This window comes from Mus caroli, unplaced genomic scaffold (genome assembly GCF_978045245.1).
Source record: "Mus caroli unplaced genomic scaffold, Mus_caroli_1 scaffold_7, whole genome shotgun sequence".
Lineage (NCBI taxonomy): Eukaryota > Metazoa > Chordata > Mammalia > Rodentia > Muridae > Mus > Mus caroli.
Window position 1 is genome coordinate 119,840,783 of NW_028227262.1, and position 19,778 is coordinate 119,860,560.

Consider the following 19,778-nt stretch of genomic DNA (forward strand, 5'->3'; position numbering starts at 1 on the left):
GACTCAACTACCTGATGGCTGGTATTACTTATCTTCGCCACCAGGCCCAGCTTAACTGACACAATGTGCCACTCCCACACACATCAGAATAGTTGAGACATTTTAAAGTCGCTATTAATTCCCTTTAGTTCTGCTGTTTGATGTCTTGAATGGGGTTTTTGTAGCCCGGGGTGGCCTGGGGTTCACTATGCAGAATGACCATGAACTACCCTGATCCTCCTATATCTACCTTTCAGTACTAGAATTACACGCATAAACCAACGCAACCAGCTTCCCTTAATTATTCTTACATTTCACGCAAATCTACTGTGTATGCACCATGCATACCATGAACAACCCACCATGGTAACAGACTTGTATAATTACAGGTCTTTCTACTTTTAGCCTTCCGTCTACATTCCTCAGTTCCACACATTCATAGAGAACTCAGTTCAGGTTCCTCCACAGAGTGCAATGTGCAGCTTCCAATCCCAGGTGGACTGAGGAGACTCAGTAAGCATCATGGAAGTATGTTAATGAGCACCAAGGGAAGCTGCGCTTGGAACTCTGCTTAACCAGCAACCTAGGTTGCAAGCTCGTGAGAGAAAAAAAGCAAGCATAAACTGAAAATGATACCCAGGAACAAGCAGCTCTACAGTCAGGAATTCAAATAAAACTGGTTTTGTCAAATTCACAGCTCTACCGACCCAAAGGCAGCCCTTCTGTTTTTGCTTCATCTTCTGGCTCAGTTAAAAGTACCTTAGAGAAAATATTTGTTCCTTCTCAAAGTAACCATGGAAAATACTAACAAGTTCCATAAAAATCTGTTTTAAGCATTACCTGTTGGATGTCAAAGGACAGGAATCAGGGTGTGGGTATGTGTTTTAGTGCACATAGGAGATTCTGTGGAGATATATGGGGTTCTCTGTCAGAGAACTGACTTAGCAGAGGGTTCTTATACATGCACACATGGGAAATGCATGTGTGGTCATCTGTTAGTCTGTGTATCCATTTCTCTCTAGAGCTCATCTTTCTGTGTACCCAAGCCCGTGTGTTTCTGTCCCTGTGTCTTTAAAATGTTCTATTACTTTTTTTCACTATATTTTCACCTTTACTCAAAACTCTTAAATGATTTTTTTGCCCCTCTAAAAGTTTCATAATGAAAAATATGAAGTCAACAATAAGTAACAAACTGGGATTCTGGCAAGCATTCTCTCATACAAAACAGAGTTGCTGTTTGAGTAGCAAGATTCAGTTGAGCATCAAGGATCCATCCACCCTAAGAATTCCAAACCTTAAAAATTAGAATACGGGCTGGTGAGATGGCTCAGTGGGTAAGAGCACCCAACTGCTCTTCCGAAGGTCCGGAGTTCAAATCCCAGCAACCACATGGTGGCTCACAACCATCCGTAACGGGATCTGACTCCCTCTTCTGGTGTGTCTGAAGACAGCTACAGTGAACTTACATATAATCAATAAATAAATCTTTAAAAAAAAAATCAGAATACTCTCTGACTTACTGATATTTCGGGTCAGATCAAAATCTAGCCATAAGTACAAGTTACCTACCAGTTTGTTTTAAATAAGCCTTATTAAGTTTGGCTTGCACGAACAAGTCCTAAAAGGCTAATGGCTTGCAAATATACCAAGTATGAATTTCTGGACTTTTAAAGCTGGAACAAGGGAATACCATAAAGGTTCAGCTACACTGTGAAACCAACTAGTTTCCAGGGGTGATATACCTCAGTCAAAGCTGACCTCCCCAAGCTACAAGTCCTGCTTTCATGATTGCCCATAGCAAACGAAATTATATTTACTTCTATCCCTGGGACACTTCCTATACTCTTTTCTAGGGCAAGGATGGTAACTTACTGATATTATCACCTTAGGACTAAGTGATGCTTAGCACACAATAAATAAATGAATTTATATAAAGCAGCTCACAGTTCATTAGAGAAGCAAGAGTTATAACAAAGCCCTGCAGGTCACACACCACAGGGGCATGGTTCAAGCCTTTATCCAAGGTCTGGTATATAGACCCTTTATCCCAAACTGGCCTCAAACTCACTCTGTAACTCAGGCTGGCCTTGAACTTACAGCCATTCTCCTGCTTCATCCTCCTAAGTGCTGAGATTATAGACATGAGATAACATATTCTGTCCTTTATTCCTAAAAATAATGTGAAATAATGTACTAAAAAAAAAAAAACTAATCTACTTCTGTCTCCAAGGCATAAAGTAATCTGGAACTCAATTAAGCTTTAACTAATACAGCCTTGTTAAAGACAAATTTCTATTTATGCTCTAGGAAAAGAAGCCCCTCTTTAAGCCTAGAGCATAAAATGTCAAGTTCAAAAGGCAGATAATACACAATTACCATGAAAAAAAAAAAAAAAACTTTGTCCTACACTTTTATCACACATACTCATCTTGGTAATGCCTTAAAGAGAAAAAAAATTAAATATTGTTTTGGAAAAAGACCACACAGGGAAACACTCTTTCAACTTGGTAAAGGAACATTAGCAGATGAGTCTCTCTGAGGTGACCACTAGCGGGGTTTTATCTGAAAACCACTGAGGCTCCAGTTTCTATCAAAACTTAAAACTATGGGGCTGGAGAGATGGCTTAGAGGTTAAGAGCACTCGTTACTCTTGAATATGACCTGGGTTCAATTCCCAGCACCTACATGATGGTTGACAACCATCTATAATTTCAGTTTCAGGGGAAATGATGCCCTCTTCTGACCTCTGTGAGCACCAAACATGCATGTTGTGAACACACAAACATACAGGCAAAACACTCACAAAGAAAGTAAAATGAGCAAATCTAATAAGTAAAATCTTTTAAAAGAGAAATGAAAATGATACCACGTACATAAGAAAGACTTGCTAAGATATCCAGTGTTTTTGTGAGTAACTCACTGTAAGCCCTCAGTGAGTAGTAATAGGATGTTAACTGCTACGGCCTTTCTTGAATTAATAAGTTTGGACACTCTTTAGTCATGACTAGTACATGCACAGCTGAGTGTTAAGGAAGAATGCTGAGTTTGCTGGCACGGGTTAGGCAGATGCAGGATGATTAGGACTGCAAGTTTGAGAGCACCTAGATGATTTCAGATTATTTCAAAACAAACAAACAAACAAACAAACAAACAAACATCCAGTTAAGAAAGAGAAATTAAGCCGGGCGTGGTGGTGCAGGCCTTTAATGCCAGCACTCGGGAGGCAGAGGCAGGTGGATTTCTGAGCTTGAGGCCAGCCTGGTCTACAGAGTGAGTTCCAGGACAGCTAGGGCTACACAGAGAAACCCTGTCTCAAAAAAACAAACAAAAAACAAAAAAAAAAAAGAAAGAAAGAAAGAAAGATAAATTAAAGGAAAAGAAACAACCAGAACCAACTGAAAGCAGGTAAATACAAAATTTGGGGACCAATAATGCCATCTTGTATTACAAGTAATCGCTGACCTACATTACAAACAAAAGTTTTAGATGGACTAGAAAGCAAAATACAACAAACACAATCATGAAATGTAGAGTTTTTATCAACGTGGAATAGAAAAGACCAACCAATACATAAAATGTTTAAGTCACATGAAAACTATTGTTAAAAATTATAGTCACAAGCCAATAAGAACAGAATAGGAAGATCGAGGTCAGGCACTGAATGCTTGCCTAACGTGTCTGATCTCCATACCACATAGAAAATAATAATAGGAAAAAATATCTGCAACATATACAAAAAGAATGAATGTCCCAAAAATTTAAAAAAATGAAATGACAATCCACTGGAAATGTAGACCTTTTTACCTATTGTACTCACTGCTGCATCCTCAGGACCTGGCATACAGTAGTCAGTCACTCCCTAAATACGTTATTAATGATTATAAACAAGCAGTTATAAGAAAAGGAATTCAAACTGCCAATTCAATATGCACATGAAAAGTACTCTCAGCCTTACTATAAGACAGTAAACCCATGAGCAGTAAGAGTTCTCCCTATCAATTTTGTAAAAAAGAAAAAAGAAATCTAGTATAGTTCAAGACAAATGGTAAGGGCTGTCTTGTTGGGGTTAACAGATGGGCTGGAGAGATGGCTCAGTGGGTAAGAGCACTGACTGCTCTTCCGAAGGTCCTGAGTTCAAGTCCCAGCAACCACATGGTGGCTTACAACCACCTGTAATGAGATTTGATGCCCTCTTCAGTTACAGTGTATGTATGTGTAATAATAAATCTTTTTTAAAAAATAGAGCTAGCAGCTATATAACAATGGTATTTACATTTTGAACCTTTACACATTACCATAGGCATGGTGATGTACATGTATATTAGTACTCAACAGGGTAAGACAGAAGGAACATACCAAGACCACCCTGGTCTACACAGCAGATTATGTTTGAATCAAAAGGTATTTTGACTTCCAAAATTTCCTTTTAGATAACTATCCTAAAGAAACATTTCTATGTAAACACAAAGAAGAGAATGCATACATATAAGTACTGTAGCACGATTTATCAAGAAAGAAAAAAAAAGGAACTAGGAAGATGGCTCAGTAGATAAAAGCATTTGTTCCTACAGAGGATTCTCAGTACCTACATGGCAACTCACAGATGTCTATAACTACAGTCTAGTTCCAGAGATTTCCAGAGAGCCACTGTCCTCGTCTGACCTCTGAGGGCACTATATGTGCATGTAGCACACAAACATATCCCAGTAAAACATTCACACATATAAAATAAATTTTAAAGGGGAAAAAAGTTAAAGGTATGTAACAGAAGAATGTTTTAATAAACATCAACTCAGCAGTTAAAAAGAAGGGGTGGGAACTGGAGAGATGGTTCCGCTGTTAGGAGTACTGACTGCTATAGCAGAAGACCCTGGTTCAGGTCCCAGTACCCACATGGTAGCTCATAGCCACAAACAACTCCAGGTTCAGAGGACCTGACACCTGCTTCTGGCCTCCCGGCACTATATGCATGTGGTTCAGACATAGAGGCAAAACACCCATGCACATAAAATAAAAATAAATCTTTATTTAAAAAAAAAAAAGAAAAAAAAGGAAAGACAGACAGACATAAAAGCTGTGGCTGAAGGATCATCACCAGTTTAAGATTATGTAGACTGAGCTATATAGTAAGATTTTGTCTTTAAAAAATAAATAAAAATATGATAAATATGTGTATGTTGATATGGAAAGAACATACACATATAAATTTTAATATTGTATTGAAGTTTAGAAAAAAAGGAGCCTGAGAAATATTATACATATAGTGTGCTCTTAACCTATGTACAAGTTAATATAAGGCTATAAATTTATATACAAATACATGGAAAATCATAAGAAAGTCTAAAAAGACAAACAACAGAGGTCACCTCTCTAGGGACAGGAATGGGAATGCTGGGGCCAGACAAGGACTTCTGCTTTATTTAATTGAACTATTTTACTAGAATATCTTCAAGGTTCATTTGGATAATTAAAAGCATTTGTTTGTGAGGTGCAGAGGTGTAGCTCATTGGTAGAGTATACACAAGGCCCTGGATTCAATTTGTAGCACTAAAAAATAAACAAATGAAAGAAAAAAATGGAAGTGCCAGTTGACTGGCAGAAGAAAGTAAGAACAAAACGTTTTGGTAATTAACAATATTCAGTTTTACGGAGCTAAAGAGATGGCTCATCAGTGAAAGCACTTGTTCAATGGGTGGTGGTGGCGGGAGCAGCACAGGCCTTTAATCCAAGCACTTGGGAGACAGAGGCAGGCAGATCTCTTGAGTTCGAGGCCCGCCTGGTCTAGAGTAAGTTCTAGGACAGCCAGAGCTACATAGAGAAACCCTGTCTTAAAAAAACAAAAAGCAGTCTCTAGATGGTCCATCCTTTTGTCTCAGCTCCAAACTTTGTCTCTGTAACTCCTTCCATGGGTGTTTTGTTCCCAATCTAAGAAGGAGCAAAGTGTCCACACTTTGGTCTTTGGTTTTTTTGAGTTTCATGTGTTTTGCAAATTGTATCTTATATCTTGGGTATCCTAAGTTTCTGGGTTAATATCCACTTATCAGTGAGTACATATTGTGTGAGTTCTTTTGTGTTTGGGTTACCTCACTCAGGATGATGCCCTCCAGGTCCATCCATTTGCCTAGGAATTTCATAAATTCATTTTTTTTAATAGCTGAGTAGTACTCCATTGTGTAAATGTACCACATTTTCTGTATCCATTCCTCTGTTGAGGGGCATCTGGGTTCTTTCCAGCTTCTGGCTATTATAAATAAGGCTGCTATGAACATAGTGGAGCATGTGTCCTTCTTACTGGTTGGGACATCTTCTGGATATATGCCCAGCAGAGGTATTGCGGATCCATCCCATAATCAGCCTCCAAACGCTAACACCATTGCATATACTAGCAAGAATTTGCTGAAAGGACCCTGATATAGCTATCTCTTGTGAGGCTATGCTGGGGCCTAGCAAACACAGAAGTGGAGGCTCACAGTCAGCTATTGGATGGAACACAGAGCCCCCAATGGAGGAGCTAGAGAAAGTACCCAAGGAGCTAAAGGGGTCTGCAACCCTATAGGTGGAACAACATTATGAACTAACCAGTACCCCCAGAGCTCGTGTCTCTAGCTGCATATGTATCAAAAGATGGCCTAGTCGGCCATCACTGGAAAGAGAGGCCCATTGGTCATGCAAACTTTATATGCCTCAGGACAGGGGAACGCCAGAGCCAAGAAGTAGGAGTGGGCGGGGGGGGGGGGGGAACTTTTGGGATAGCATTTGAAATTTGAAATGTATATAAAGAAACTATCTAATAAAAAAAAAAAGCAAAAAAAAAAAAGTTCATGTAGATTGTGGAGGTCCTGGATCCAAGTGCCCATATGGCCACTCAGAGCCATCCTTAACTCCAATTCCTCTATGGGCACATAAGACATTCATACACAGAACAGAAATCTAAAACAAACAAATGCAATCTAGTGTTAGACATAAAGCTGCTGTATCTGGTTGCAGTAGGCAGCTGTAAAAACCTAAGACTGGCATTCAGAAGATGTGTCTTAGCCCAGGGGATACTTTTGGGAGTTACTGGGATGTAGATGATACTAGTAGACACAGGAATTATATGGATAACTGGGGGAGAAAACTCAGTGACTAGAACAGAGGTCCTAAGACCAAGAAGGAAGTGTCAACAAAGAAGTAGTGCTCAGCCAAAACAGTTAAATGGAAACTAGTAAAAACCAACCAACCAACCAACCAACCAAACACGCAGGGTCATAAGCTGGGTGTGGCGATACACTCCAGTAACCCCAACACTAGGAGGTGGAGGCAGGAGACAGAGGATCAGAAACTCAAGGGCAGTCTTAGCTCTGTAACAAGTGCTACCTTGTTAGAAGACCCTGCCTCCGGAGAACAAAAGAGCAGCGTCATAGAAGCTAAGGAGCTGAACAACAACAAAAAACAGTTTCCAATCTTATGAACATTAGCAATAGGCTTTCTTTCTGTCAGAGTATAAGAATGGGCTAAGGAAGCCGGGCGTGGTGGCACACACCTTTAATCCCAGCACTTGGGAGGCAGAGGCAGGCGGATTTCTGAGTTCGAGGCCAGCCTGGTCTACAAAGTGAGTTCCAGGACAGCCAGGGCTACACAGAGAAACCCTGTCTCGAAAAAAAATCCAAAAAAAAAAAAAAAAAAAGAATGGGCTAAGGAATTCATAAAGATTAAAAATGTATATATAGGGGGGCTGGAGAGATGGCTCAGCAGGTAAGAGCACTGACTGCTCTTTCGAAGGTCCTGAGTTCAAACCCTAGCAACCACATGGTGGCTCACAACCACTCACAATGAGATCTGATGCCCTCCTCCGGTGTGTCTAAAGACAGCTACAGTGTACTTACATATAATAATAATAAATCTTTTTTAAAAATTGTATACATAGAAAAATCCTGTACAAAGGTGAATTCTGAAAGACTAAAAGAAGTCAGCAAGTTGAAGAATAGAGCTGCCAGAATGAAGAAGGTAAAGCAAGTCTGAATATTAACAAAATACTGGAGACAGAGGAAATAACCAGAGAAAGACTTCTTTAAAGAACATGATTAAAGCATCTGTGAGGGCCTTATCTTTGACAGAATGAGGACACTTCCTCTTCCGTAATAACATGAAGAATAAGGTGAGCCCTGGGTTTGTAGATAGAATGTACAGAGAAGTTCTATGTGGGGTCTTCTGTTCTCATAGTGAAAGAGAAAGCTTATAACTGGCTTAAATAGAAGGGCACATGAAATAGGAGAAATACAGCATGACATAGTCAAGTCAAAAAGGAAGGCAGATCCTTTGCAATGGGAAGGGGAACTTGCTAGAGACATGCATAATACTGCTAGACATGGCTGATGTCTCACAAGGCTGCTAATTACAAATTCATTGTGACACTGATCTGTCTAGCTTTCAGATTTTCTTCAGCTACTTTCAGCTCCATGGGTTCAGGCAACTGGAAGGTAGACGGGTTAGTATAGACAGTCCATTAGTATAGACAGTCCATTACTCAGTTTCACAAGCACTACAAGTCAATTTGGACTAGAATAAACAGAAAAGGAATATACAGAAAGAATATGAAAGCCTGTTTCAAGGATACACAGCTTAAAAAAAAAAACCAAAATTATCAAATTGGTTTGTCATAGATATTACGGGTGAGGGTGACAAACAAGAGAGCCTGCAGCTTGATTTTTGTCTTACAGTTCTGGACACCATGTGCCAACACTTACACCATTGCCATTCTCACTCCATGACTTGATCTTGCTACCTAAAGGCTGATGCTACATGGGGATTTGCTGACAATGGGATGTTGAGAAAAATAAAGTAGAAAGGCTTGAAGAACTAAGTCAGCCGAAAGGATGATAAGACATCGGCAACCAAAGTAGACAAGGCTGTGATGAGCGGGGTAGTTTCCGCCTCCTCCACTAACAGGATAGATGCTGATGTCCAAAGGGCTACACAGAGCAGTCTTAGCAGCAGCTCAAGCAGACATCACATGGGAGTTTGGTCAGAGCAGTAGGGGCTGGCAGTTTGACAAAACCTCCCACTGTTGCTATGGGTAATGTTTCATCTCACTGATCCCAAAGGCATCACAGAGTGGCAAAGCCTCAGGCATGTTAATTACTCTCTTTAAGCCTATATTTTCTCATCTGTAAAGATAAAGCTACTCATCTGATAAAGTTGTTATGAGGATTAATAGATAAAACGGAGGTCTGGCAGAGAGTATGTACTGAGGAAATTGTAGACACATCACAAAGGCCAAGAAAGGAGTTTCCAAGAACATTATTAAATCCTTTTTCCTAATATTTAAGATTTTTCTTTTTAATTTTTCAAAGTTACATTTATTAACTGATTGTGTGTGTGTGTGTGTGTGTGTGTGTGTGTGTAAGAGAGAAAGGGAGAGAGAGATTGATTCACATGAAGGTCAACGGAAAACTTCTTTGGGGACTTGGTTCTCTCTTTCACCACATGGGTTCCAGGCATAGGTCATCAGGATTGACAACAGGAGTCTTTCCCTGCTGAGCCATCTTGCTGGTCCTTCTTTTAAAGTAATCAAAAGGGCCACAGTGGAGCACTAGAGGTGACTAGAGAAGCTAGTTTTAGTCTCAGATATGCAGTATTCAGAAAGGTTTTAAGGAGAGTCCTACTCAACTAGTTTTCTAGCACTCTAGTTTACATAAGTTCTAAAAACTCAGTGCCCAAAGCTGACAGTTTTGATTGACAGAGCCTTGAAAACAAAATTTAAAAATCACCAGCTACTAATACAAGTCTCCAAAGAGAAGAAAATAGCTAACTGTTCAGATGAAGCTGTGGAAGAGGGAGAAAAAAAAATATGCATGTCTTAAGCTATTCAACTTAAGCTAATCTTAGTGGGACCTTCAAGATGGCTCAATGAGAAAAGGTGTTTACCACCTTTGACACCTGAGTTTGATCCCAGGAACTTACATTATGAACCAATTCCAACCAGCTGTCCTCTGACCTCCACTTATACACAAAGCACATGAATATACATACAAAATGTGTATGTAATACACATTTAAAGATAGAAAGTTTAGTCTTAAAAAACTGCAGTAAGAAACTTTCTCCTTTGTTCTGGTCTCATCAAGTTTCTAGTCATAAGTAAAAAGACTATAAAAAGTTCCTATAAATTTTATAAAATGTTATCAGGCTGACTGAAACCACCCACTGGGTGAAATGAACTTTAGGTCCTCTATCTGTGTCTATCACATGGACACTGGGCAGTTATACCTCTCTGAGTAGTTAATAAGAGCTACTATAAGTCAAGCATGCATGATGCCTATAATCCCTGCACTTGTGAAGGCTAAGACAGGATGATCTCAGGCTTAAAGCCAGCAGGCTACATAAAGGAGGCTTGTATTAAAAATAATTAGGGGGCACCCAATGGGTTGGAACTGGCTCGATAGCTAAGAGCACTTCCTGCTCTTGCAGGTCCCAGCACCCACATGGTGATTCACAACAGCCTATAACTCATTCAGTTCCAGGACCTGCCTCCCTCTCCTGGCTTCTGTGGGTACCAAGCATGCACATGGTAAGTATACAGGTATACAGCACTCACCCATTTACACACATCATCAGTATTATTTTTAATTTTTGAAGTAACTAATTAGAAAATTTTAAGGTGAAGGCATGTACTGTACAAGCCTAGTAGCCTGAATTTGCTATCCACATACAAGGAGAGAGTGAGCCATGAAGGTGGCCTCAGGCTTCTACTTAGTCTTACTCAGAACTCAACTCAAAAAGACTCTGCATAAAAACTGCAAATCTCAGCCGGACAGTGGTGGTGCAAGCTTTTAATCCCAGCACTTGGGAAGCAGAGGCAGGCCAATTTCTGAGCTCGAGGCCAGCCTGGTCTACAGAGTGAGTTTCAGGACAGGCAGAGCTATACAGAGAAACCCTGTCTCAAAAAAGCAAAAATAAATAAATAAAATAAATAAATAAATAAATAAAAATAGCAAATCTTTATTTCCCTCTTTCTCATTAAGAGAAAGTAGATCATTTGTATTTGTTAATTTGTTAACTGGAAACATTTGATCTAGGTATCTTCCTCAAGGCATGGAACATACAACTGGAACTTTGGCCTAGAGCAACCTTCTGCAATTGAAAATCAACACAATATGGTCTCCAAAGTCAAACAGATTAGGAATCTGTTCACTCTAATACATTACTGTGTTACTATGAGACAAATTTCTTAATCTGTTTCCTCAATAAAACAAGGATAACACTATCTTTAAGAGCTCTTAGAAGTATTAAATAAAATAGTACCTATCAAGCTGAAAGTACAAGGCCCAGTACAAAGTGAGAATTCCTAACAAGGGGGCTGGACAGATGGCTCAGTGGTCAAGAGCACTGGCTGCTTTCCAGAGGACCTGGCTTCAATTCCCAGCACCCACAGGGTGGCTAACCAGACCACTGCAATTCCAGTTCCAGGCGATCTACTGCCCTCTTCTGGTCTCCTTCAGCACCAGACACGCAAGTGGTGCACAGACATAAATGTAGGCAAAACACTTATACACATAAAAATCAAAAGTTCAAAAAAATCCAACAGCATACTTCCCTTTCTAATTCTCAAAGGTTTAAGCAAAGCCTGATTCATAGAGGAAGGACTTACTGAACAGAAGAAAACGGTTAGCGCAACAGTAAGGAACCGGAGCCCTACGTTTAAAAGGAAGGATAAAGCCAGGTAGGGTGACACACGCTTATAATACTAGAAGGTAGAAATAGAGCTGGAATCTGAGGCTATCCTGGGCTGCATATGGAACTATATGGGCCAACCTAGGATAAACAGTAAGTCTCTATCTAAAAAAAAAGGGGGGGGGGGCTGTGAGAGGTACATTATTGGGTCACAAATTAATTACGAACAAGAGGCTAGTATCACTAATCTTAAATTTCTCCCCTGTATAAATATTCTTCACATCTTCTAACTTTACAATTCTTTGAGGTTTTCATTTGTACAGTTTTCTCCCATCCTCTTCCAAAAGCCTGACTCACTCTCTTCACTTTAGTCTTGGAATGACCTAAGCCTTAGCCTGACAGACACACCTTAAAGAGTTCACTCAGAAACCTACAGATTCCTGGGGGAAGACCAGAGACCAAGATCTAAGAGCTTTCTGTCTGGGATAAAGACCGGGGCTCTGGGGACAGACATAAGTTTAAATCCCTGTGCCACTTTTTAGACGTATAACCTTGGGGTTGACACTAAGCTCTCTGAATCACATTTCCTCATCAGTAAAACTGAGATAATGCCATCTGCATTTCATAATTTTCTTGTCAGGATTACAGAAATGCCTGTAACAATTCCTGGCACCTAAAAGGCCAATTAATGGTAACTATTATTAGGGTCCAACTGCCAATTGCCTTACTGAACATTTTGCTAGGCTGTACTTTTCTAACTGGCAAGGGAGTCACACTGCTCTCACATTCCCATGACTCTATCCAAAACACTCAATTTCAGTAATCTATAATTAACCAAATCAAGGGCTTAAACAATTCAGGGCAAGAAAGCATGAACATGGCTCAACTTATTCTCTCCTGACAGCAACAAAGTAAGTATAATGCAGATATGTTTGCCAAGAAAAACATGGAGTCTGTTTGAACATGGTCATTACTGATAGTAACGTAAGCTCACACTGGCTGAGGTTCTTAGGCTGCAGCCTTACTGTCAGAGTCTCAACTTCTCAGGAGTCCTCTTTTGCCTTCTTTTCTCTGCTGTGCTAGCAGCCATTTCTAAGCTCACACGGGAGGAACGCTCTTAACTGCTGTCACAGCCACTCATGATGGAACTTATTTTCCCATTTTATAAATTACTACTTCAGATATACTTACTGTGTACACCGAAAGTATGCTTATGAAGAAAAGCTAATAAATACAAATATCATAATGATATCACAATGACAAGATCTGCCCTATAGAGTACAAGTTACAGGATGAAGGCAAGGGCCAAAAAAGTATAATGTGACCAAGCAGCCTGCACCCCATTGTGTCCATTCTTATAACGATTGAACGTGAGAGTCTGACTCTTACGTACTTCCTTTGTGTGGCTGACCAGAGTAACAGAACCAACAAATTGATAACTGATACATGAACAGGAAAAGGGAAACATCATTGGAAATATAAAAACATGAATAAGATTTCTGGTAGTTAAAAAATAAAAGCAACAATCACCATCTACAGAGCTAAAGGCAACTATTTTGTTCCTGGAATACCCAATCCTTCCACACACTCTAATAAAGCAGAAGGCGGTCAAGAGCAGAATGGCTTATCCAGACAAGCTAAGAAGCAAGACAGGCTTAACAAATCAAAACAGCTCAGTCTTTCCGCACTGAGTGACATTCTACATGGAGAAAATGTAGGCACTTCACTATCAAGAAAACTAAAGATTGTGCTCTTTAAAAAGGGCAAGCCAAATGTGGTACAAACTTCAAATCCCAGCACACAGGAAGCTGAAGCAAAAGGATCATGAGTTCAAAGCCACCCTGACTGGCTGACCTCAAAGATGACCTTGAACTTCTGGTTCTCTTGTCTCCACGTTCTCTGTACTGAGGTTACAGGTAAGCACCTCCATGCCTGGTTTACATGTTACTGTGGACCAAACCCAGGGCTTCTTGCCTGCTGGGTAGAGACCAAGTGAGCCACATCTATAGCCCCTGAGCTCTTGTCATAAAAAAGAAAAGAAGATAAAAGTTTAGGCCAGGTGTGGTGGCATACATCTGCAATCTCAGTAGCAGAATGCTGAGGCAGGAAGATGTTAAGAGGCCAGCCTCAGTTCCATAGCTCCAGGCAGCCTGGGCTACAGATTGACACCCTAAGGAGACAAGAGGAAGGGAAGAGGGAGTAAGAAACAGGGAGGGGAGAGGAAAAGAGGGAGCCAAGCCGAGCTCAGCAGTGCCCTTCCTTCTGCCACACAGCTGCAGGACTTTACCTGCTGACGGTGCAGCAGGTAACACAGGCTTCTGGTGGGATTATAATTGCCAGGCAAGCTCAGCCCTGTCTTCATAGCCTTGAGGCTGCTGAGTAAATCTAGAATCATGGAACATGATTTTGATACTTAAAAAGCCAGGAAGAAGGTGGCTCAGCAACAAGGAAAGTGTCCAAGAAGCACATTTAGAATTCAATAACAGACTCTAGGGTACTGGCCTGTGGTTCTTTTTTTTTTTCTTAATTCTTTATACAGAATCCATTGAACTACTACTAATATGTGTATTTTTTTCAGAGAAGGTCACAGTGACATATACTTAAGCAATGAGAAGAGAAATAATAAATTTTAATAAGTTATTGTTTAAGATCCTACTGTAGATACCAAGTTCTATGTGATGACCACAGACATTTTAATCTTTAATCATAATTAGTACCCCCATTTTATAGGAGAAATTACTTTATAGACTTATTCAAAAGTTAAATCTGGGGAAGGAAGTACTATGTTCAAACTTAGGTCTGCACCTAAGTATAAACTTCACTCTAAAAGTAATTTGTTAAACATTTTACCCTTAAAAGAACTAAATTACAAACGTTAGAAAAAAACAGTCACAAGAAAAAGATTTGACCAAAGCTACAAACCATCTTAACTAGTGAGAAATAGGCTTTGGATTTCCTAATTTTGACCTAAGTACTTCCAGCACTAGCCCAGGCTGCATCTTTTAAGAGTAATTCCTCCATTTAACTATAATTGCATGAAGAGGGGAGGACGACACACCAAACTGCAAAGGACAAAGCATGCCCTAAAGCACTGTTAAATTCCTTCAGTCTTGCCTCTGACATCAGTTAGCACTACCTTTGAGAAGTCAAAATGAAAAAGTTAACTGCCCTAAGTCATGAGGTAATTACAACAAAATGTTTTGCTGAAGCCAAGGTTCACCTAAACTCTACATAGTAAACCCAATGTACACTTCATAACTTTTTTTACTGTTGTCCTGACAGAACTAAACGCACCCATTATAATGGGAAAAAATGTAAATCATTGTGTTCATACTGTTCCCAAGAAATGAAAGCCACATTTTTTTAGATGATCCACAAGATCTTGTCTTTTACCTCTTGTACTCACATCAATAAATGGGAGAAAAAACGAGGGGAGTGGGCAAAGGGTATAGCCAATATATAAATAATACGGGGGTACCATCATTACACGCTTCTATCCATGAAGGAAGCTGACAGCCCCAAACGATTGCTTTCCTCAAAGTAGCAGGCATTTCTTCCCAACACTTTCTGCTCACGATAAAGATATGAATAAAATAAGCATTCTCTTCGGGTACAATCTGGTAATCCTAGAGACCAGCCCTCTTCAGAGTGAGTGAAGCATCTTTCCATTACCGGTCTACAATCACAGTACAAGAGAATTGCAATGGCTAGAAAGGAAGGGCACAGATCAGGACTACCCCGTGGGGAGCTGTTGGCCACAGAAAGGCAGAAAGTCATCATCTGTACAGAAGCTAGGCAACTCAGAAGGTTCCTCGAGCTCTCAGGATAGAGAGCTACCTACAGCTTCCTCGTTCTCCAAGGAAAAAGATCTTGCTATCCTTATCGCTGGAGGGAAGGTTTTTCTATGCCACCGAACAGTCCGGAAAATTACACGCGGGAGTGTGCTGGAGGCGCCGGGTGTAGTAGTAGGTGCTTCTCCTCCCCCTGCCTCGTTCAAGTAGTAGTGAAGGGCGCTACCTCCATGTTATTAGTGAAGTACGCCCGTGGTACCTAGAGGCTTCGCTTCGCAGCGGAGCACCGGGTGGCGGCCGCTCTAAGAGCGGGTTCAAGGGTGGGAGAAGACTCTCGGCTCCACGATCTAGAGGGTGTGGAACGGGGTGCCGCCGTGCCGTGAAGGGCCGCCACTCCCGTGCCCGCCCTCCCCGCCTCTCCGAGAAGCGAGGCAGCCCGACCCCAGTACCTTCTTGACCGTGCGCGGCGCCTCGGTGACCGTGCCGTCGGGGCTGACCAGGGCCTCGCCGCCGTCGCGATGCCGCTGGTGCTGGTGATGAGGGTCGCTCCGCTTCATGGCGGACGCTTGAGGGACCTTCCCGGCCGCAGGGCTCAGAGCCGCGGTGGGCCCCGAGCCCGGGCCGGGGGCCGGGGGCCGCTCCGCCGCGGGAGCCGGAGCTGGAGCCTCTGGGTCCCCGCCACCCGCTGGGGGTACCATGGCGCCCACGGCCGCCGCGCTCAGTCCCAACTGGGGCTCCGCCTCGGAGGGGCTCAGATCCTTCAGCTCCACCTCAGGCACCTTGGCGGCTGCCGCTGCTGACACAACCTGCACCGACATCACCGCCTCCACTGCAACCGCCGACTCTGACTCTCGCTCCAGCTCCCACTCGGCCCCGCCTCCCGCCTCCCTTCCCCTTCCCTCCCCCATACCCCCACTCCTCCCCTCCATCGCCTCCGCTCCCACCCCCTTCCTCCGCCCGCCCGCTCGCTCGCCGCCAGCCCGGCCTCTCGAGCCCCGCCCCACCCCTGTCTGACTCACGCGCGAGGCGCCACGGAACCTGTAGTGCGCTTGCTCCGGGCTGCACGCGACTAGAAGACTGTGGGACCTCAGCAACCAACTTGCAATGCGCTCGACTCGCGGGGGTGGGGGGGAGAGGCCGCAGAGTCCCCTGGGAGTTGTAGTCCTTTCGTCCTTCCTCCGGAAAGTAGTTTTCGGTGGAGAGGAAACTCCCAGGACAGCGACTAACAGAAAAGTATAAAAACGGATGGCGCGACGGAATAGATGAGGAATAGATGAGGAGAATGTCTCCAGAGGGGTTGCGGTTTCCGGAAAGGAATGCCAGAAACCCCAGGGAAGAATGACTCGCTCCCTTGACGGCGTGAATTTCCTCCGGAGTGTGCGCATGTGTGCTATCACGTGGGCGGCCTTTAAAGGAAAAGCGGCAGGTCAGGTGAGATGAATTCCGGCTCCAGGCTGGAAGGCATGGAGTTTCTCCGTTCTGTTCCGAGCCTTTCTTCAGTGGGTTGGTTTCTAGAAGAAAAGAAATAAGCCATTTCCTGCCGTCATGATTTCTGGCGTACTCTTGAATTAAGTAACTAAAATCAAACCCCCAAAGAAAGAAATCTCGTCAGGGTATGGTGGAGTACGCAGTAATAATTTGAACATCTGAAGCATATGCGTCACCAGTGCTAACAGTTCGAGGCCAGCTGAGCTATAACGCAAGGACCTGTCTTAAAAAAAAAAAAAAAAAAGTTAATTCCACCGCACACATGTAATTAAAGGACCAGAGAGGAACTGGGAATCTACCCTTGGCCCTCTAAAAGAGCAACAAATTAATTAACTTTTGTCCAGATCACCAGCTGCCAGTTTTATTTTTAATAACAAAAATAGAATAAAATTGTGTACCATTTGGGTAGGTCATAGTGGTAAGCCCAACACTCAGGAGACAGAGACCTGAGAATCAGAAATTTGTTGAGGTTAGCTTTGACTGCTTAGCCAAAGCCTGTCACAAAAAGAAGAAACTTACCTGAAAGTAATGTTCTACTGATGATAGAATTTTTTTTTCTTTTAAGAAGAGTTCTCCAATAGTCTTTTAATGATAAAAGGAAATAAATGCTTATAATTTTAAAAATCAGACTAAAAGCCAGGCGGAGGTGGCATAAGCCTTTAATCCCAGCACTTGGGAGGCAGAGGCATGCAGCCTAGTCTACAGAGCAAGTTCCAGGACAGCCAGGACTACACAGAGATACCCTGGCGGGGAAGGGGAAGGGGCATATAACAACAACATCAAATTAGACTAGGGGCTGGAGAGATGGCTTATCAGTTAAGAGCATCTGCTGCTCTTCCAGAGGTCTGGAGTTCAAGTCCCAGCAACCACATGGTGGCTCACAACCAACCATAGTGTGTGATCTGATGCCCTCTTCTGACCTGCAGACGTACAAGCAGCTAGAGCACACATATACATTACAGAAAGAGCACACATATACATTACACCACAATTTCTAGGGATTTGAGAGTTGGCTCAAAATTTATGAGCCCTTGCTGGAATTTGTTCCCAACAATTACATTGGGCAGCTCACAACTACCTGCAACTCCAGCTCCAGGGGTGTGACACCCTCTTGTCCTACAGACACACACGTATGCATAAGCTTAAAAATTATTTTAGTTGCACAGTCTTTAAATGTTTATGTGAATATTACCTAAAGGGGGAAAAGGGCATTAAAATGTGGTTGACTCTTTTAGCATATTATGAGGTAGGCTTCTTTATTCCTAAAGAAACTGAGGCAAAGAGGATTATGGTTTGTGGCTGTTCAGAAAGTGACAGCAGCCCTAACAGCTCCCTTGGCCTACCGGCCAGCTTGTCATTGGGAAAGCTACTTTTTTCTAAGCAAGAATAAGACAGAGACAAACGGAGAAATCACCTGCTTGAGTTCCTGCCATGATCCTTCTAGTACCATGGAAGTTTCTTCATGTGCGAGCTTTGGGAGCTGTCATTTCCCGGTCTCTAAGTCTATGCTGGAAGGCACCTGAGCATTGCCATTTCCACAGAACCCAAAAGTCTGCCAGACACAAGAGCTTATTAGGCTTTCTCCTCACATGTCTGGTTTTGATCATTTCCTTCCTGTAACGAAGAAATGGCCCAGAGCTTCATCCTCCAGCTGCTGGGCAGGGGCTAACAACTTTATAACCGATTTCTTCCTTCCCCCCAATGCATGAGGGAGCTGCAGCGCAGCCACCTGGCATGTGAGGAACTCATACCCAGCAGCTGCTTACCTGGCCAGCCACGAGGATTGATGATTAAGCAGAAGAGCCGATCCTTCAGGGGGATGTGGTGATGAGACGTAAGGAGTTTGAGCCCTGAAAAGAGACAGATGTTAGCCCCTATTTACCCAGATTCTAACATTACTTGGAACCAAGTCAGACCATGTTCTTCAGGCTTTCTAGCTCCATCTTACTCATCTGCTGCTTCTGAGGCACAGCTTTGTTGCTGAGGCAAACCAAGCATACTCGAAGATGGAATTACTAGATTAGAAACCAGAAGATTACACACAAGTCTATTAACTATATTAAAAGACGTTTTAGGTCTACAGGTCTTTTTCCTTCGTCTGGTTCATTCAGCTTCCAGGAGCCAGGCAGACAATAATAATCTTCCATGAGATCCAAGAGAGAAAACGAAGAAACTAATGCTGAGGAATTCTCCAAGGAAATGGGCCAGCCAGATCATAAGCAGTGATGACCGTCCTCCAGGGAACACCTCGTGCCACACCGTGAGCAGATAGCCAGTCACCAGACATGTGAAGCAAACCTCTAAGGTGAAAGCAAGATGCCATAGGAATCCTGGCATGCAGTGAGGCCCTGGGTTCCATCTCCATCAACACAAGAAAAGAGGTAGAGGCTAACGTAGTTTAAATTGTAAAACAACTGGTAGTGCACACATATAATTCCAGTATTCAGGAAGCTGAGGAAGAAGAATTTGTAAGTTCGAGGATGCCCTGGGCTAGACCGAAACATTAATAAAGCCTGCCTAGGCTATATAGACTGTGTCCCACTACCATCAACTCACTTGGCGACTTACAATACTGATTTTGTGAAGGAGCATACAGTTTCAAGGAATAAACATCCAGAAAACAACAGCACAGGTTAAATGAAAACTGCTAGCAGATTTTGTTTTTCATTAGAAAACTGTAAGTAGAAATTTTTTGTTGTGGAGGTTGTTTGTTGAGGTGAGAATCTCCCTGTGCAGCCTAGCTGGCCTAGAACTTAGCATTTAGACCAAGCTAGCCCAAAACTTCAGCAATTCCTCCTGCCTCAACCTCCCAGGTGTGCTGAGATCACAGTGTGCGTACTTCTGTATACAAAAGATGTTTTCTATCTTTTG

General features: G+C 42.3%; 1 protein-coding gene across 2 annotated transcripts in view; it reads right to left on the reverse strand.

Moving 5' to 3' along the window:
* Positions 1-16,309, reverse strand: part of Ahcyl2 (adenosylhomocysteinase like 2) — a 148,196-nt gene extending 131,887 nt beyond the window's left edge. For both annotated transcript variants that reach the window (XM_021164573.2, XM_021164572.2), the window contains exon 1: positions 15,869-16,309. In XM_021164573.2, the coding sequence (XP_021020232.1) occupies positions 15,869-16,237 (369 nt within the window). In that variant the 5' untranslated portion in view covers positions 16,238-16,309. The remainder of the gene's footprint in view (positions 1-15,868) is intronic.
* Between the last annotated feature and the right edge of the window lie 3,469 nt (positions 16,310-19,778).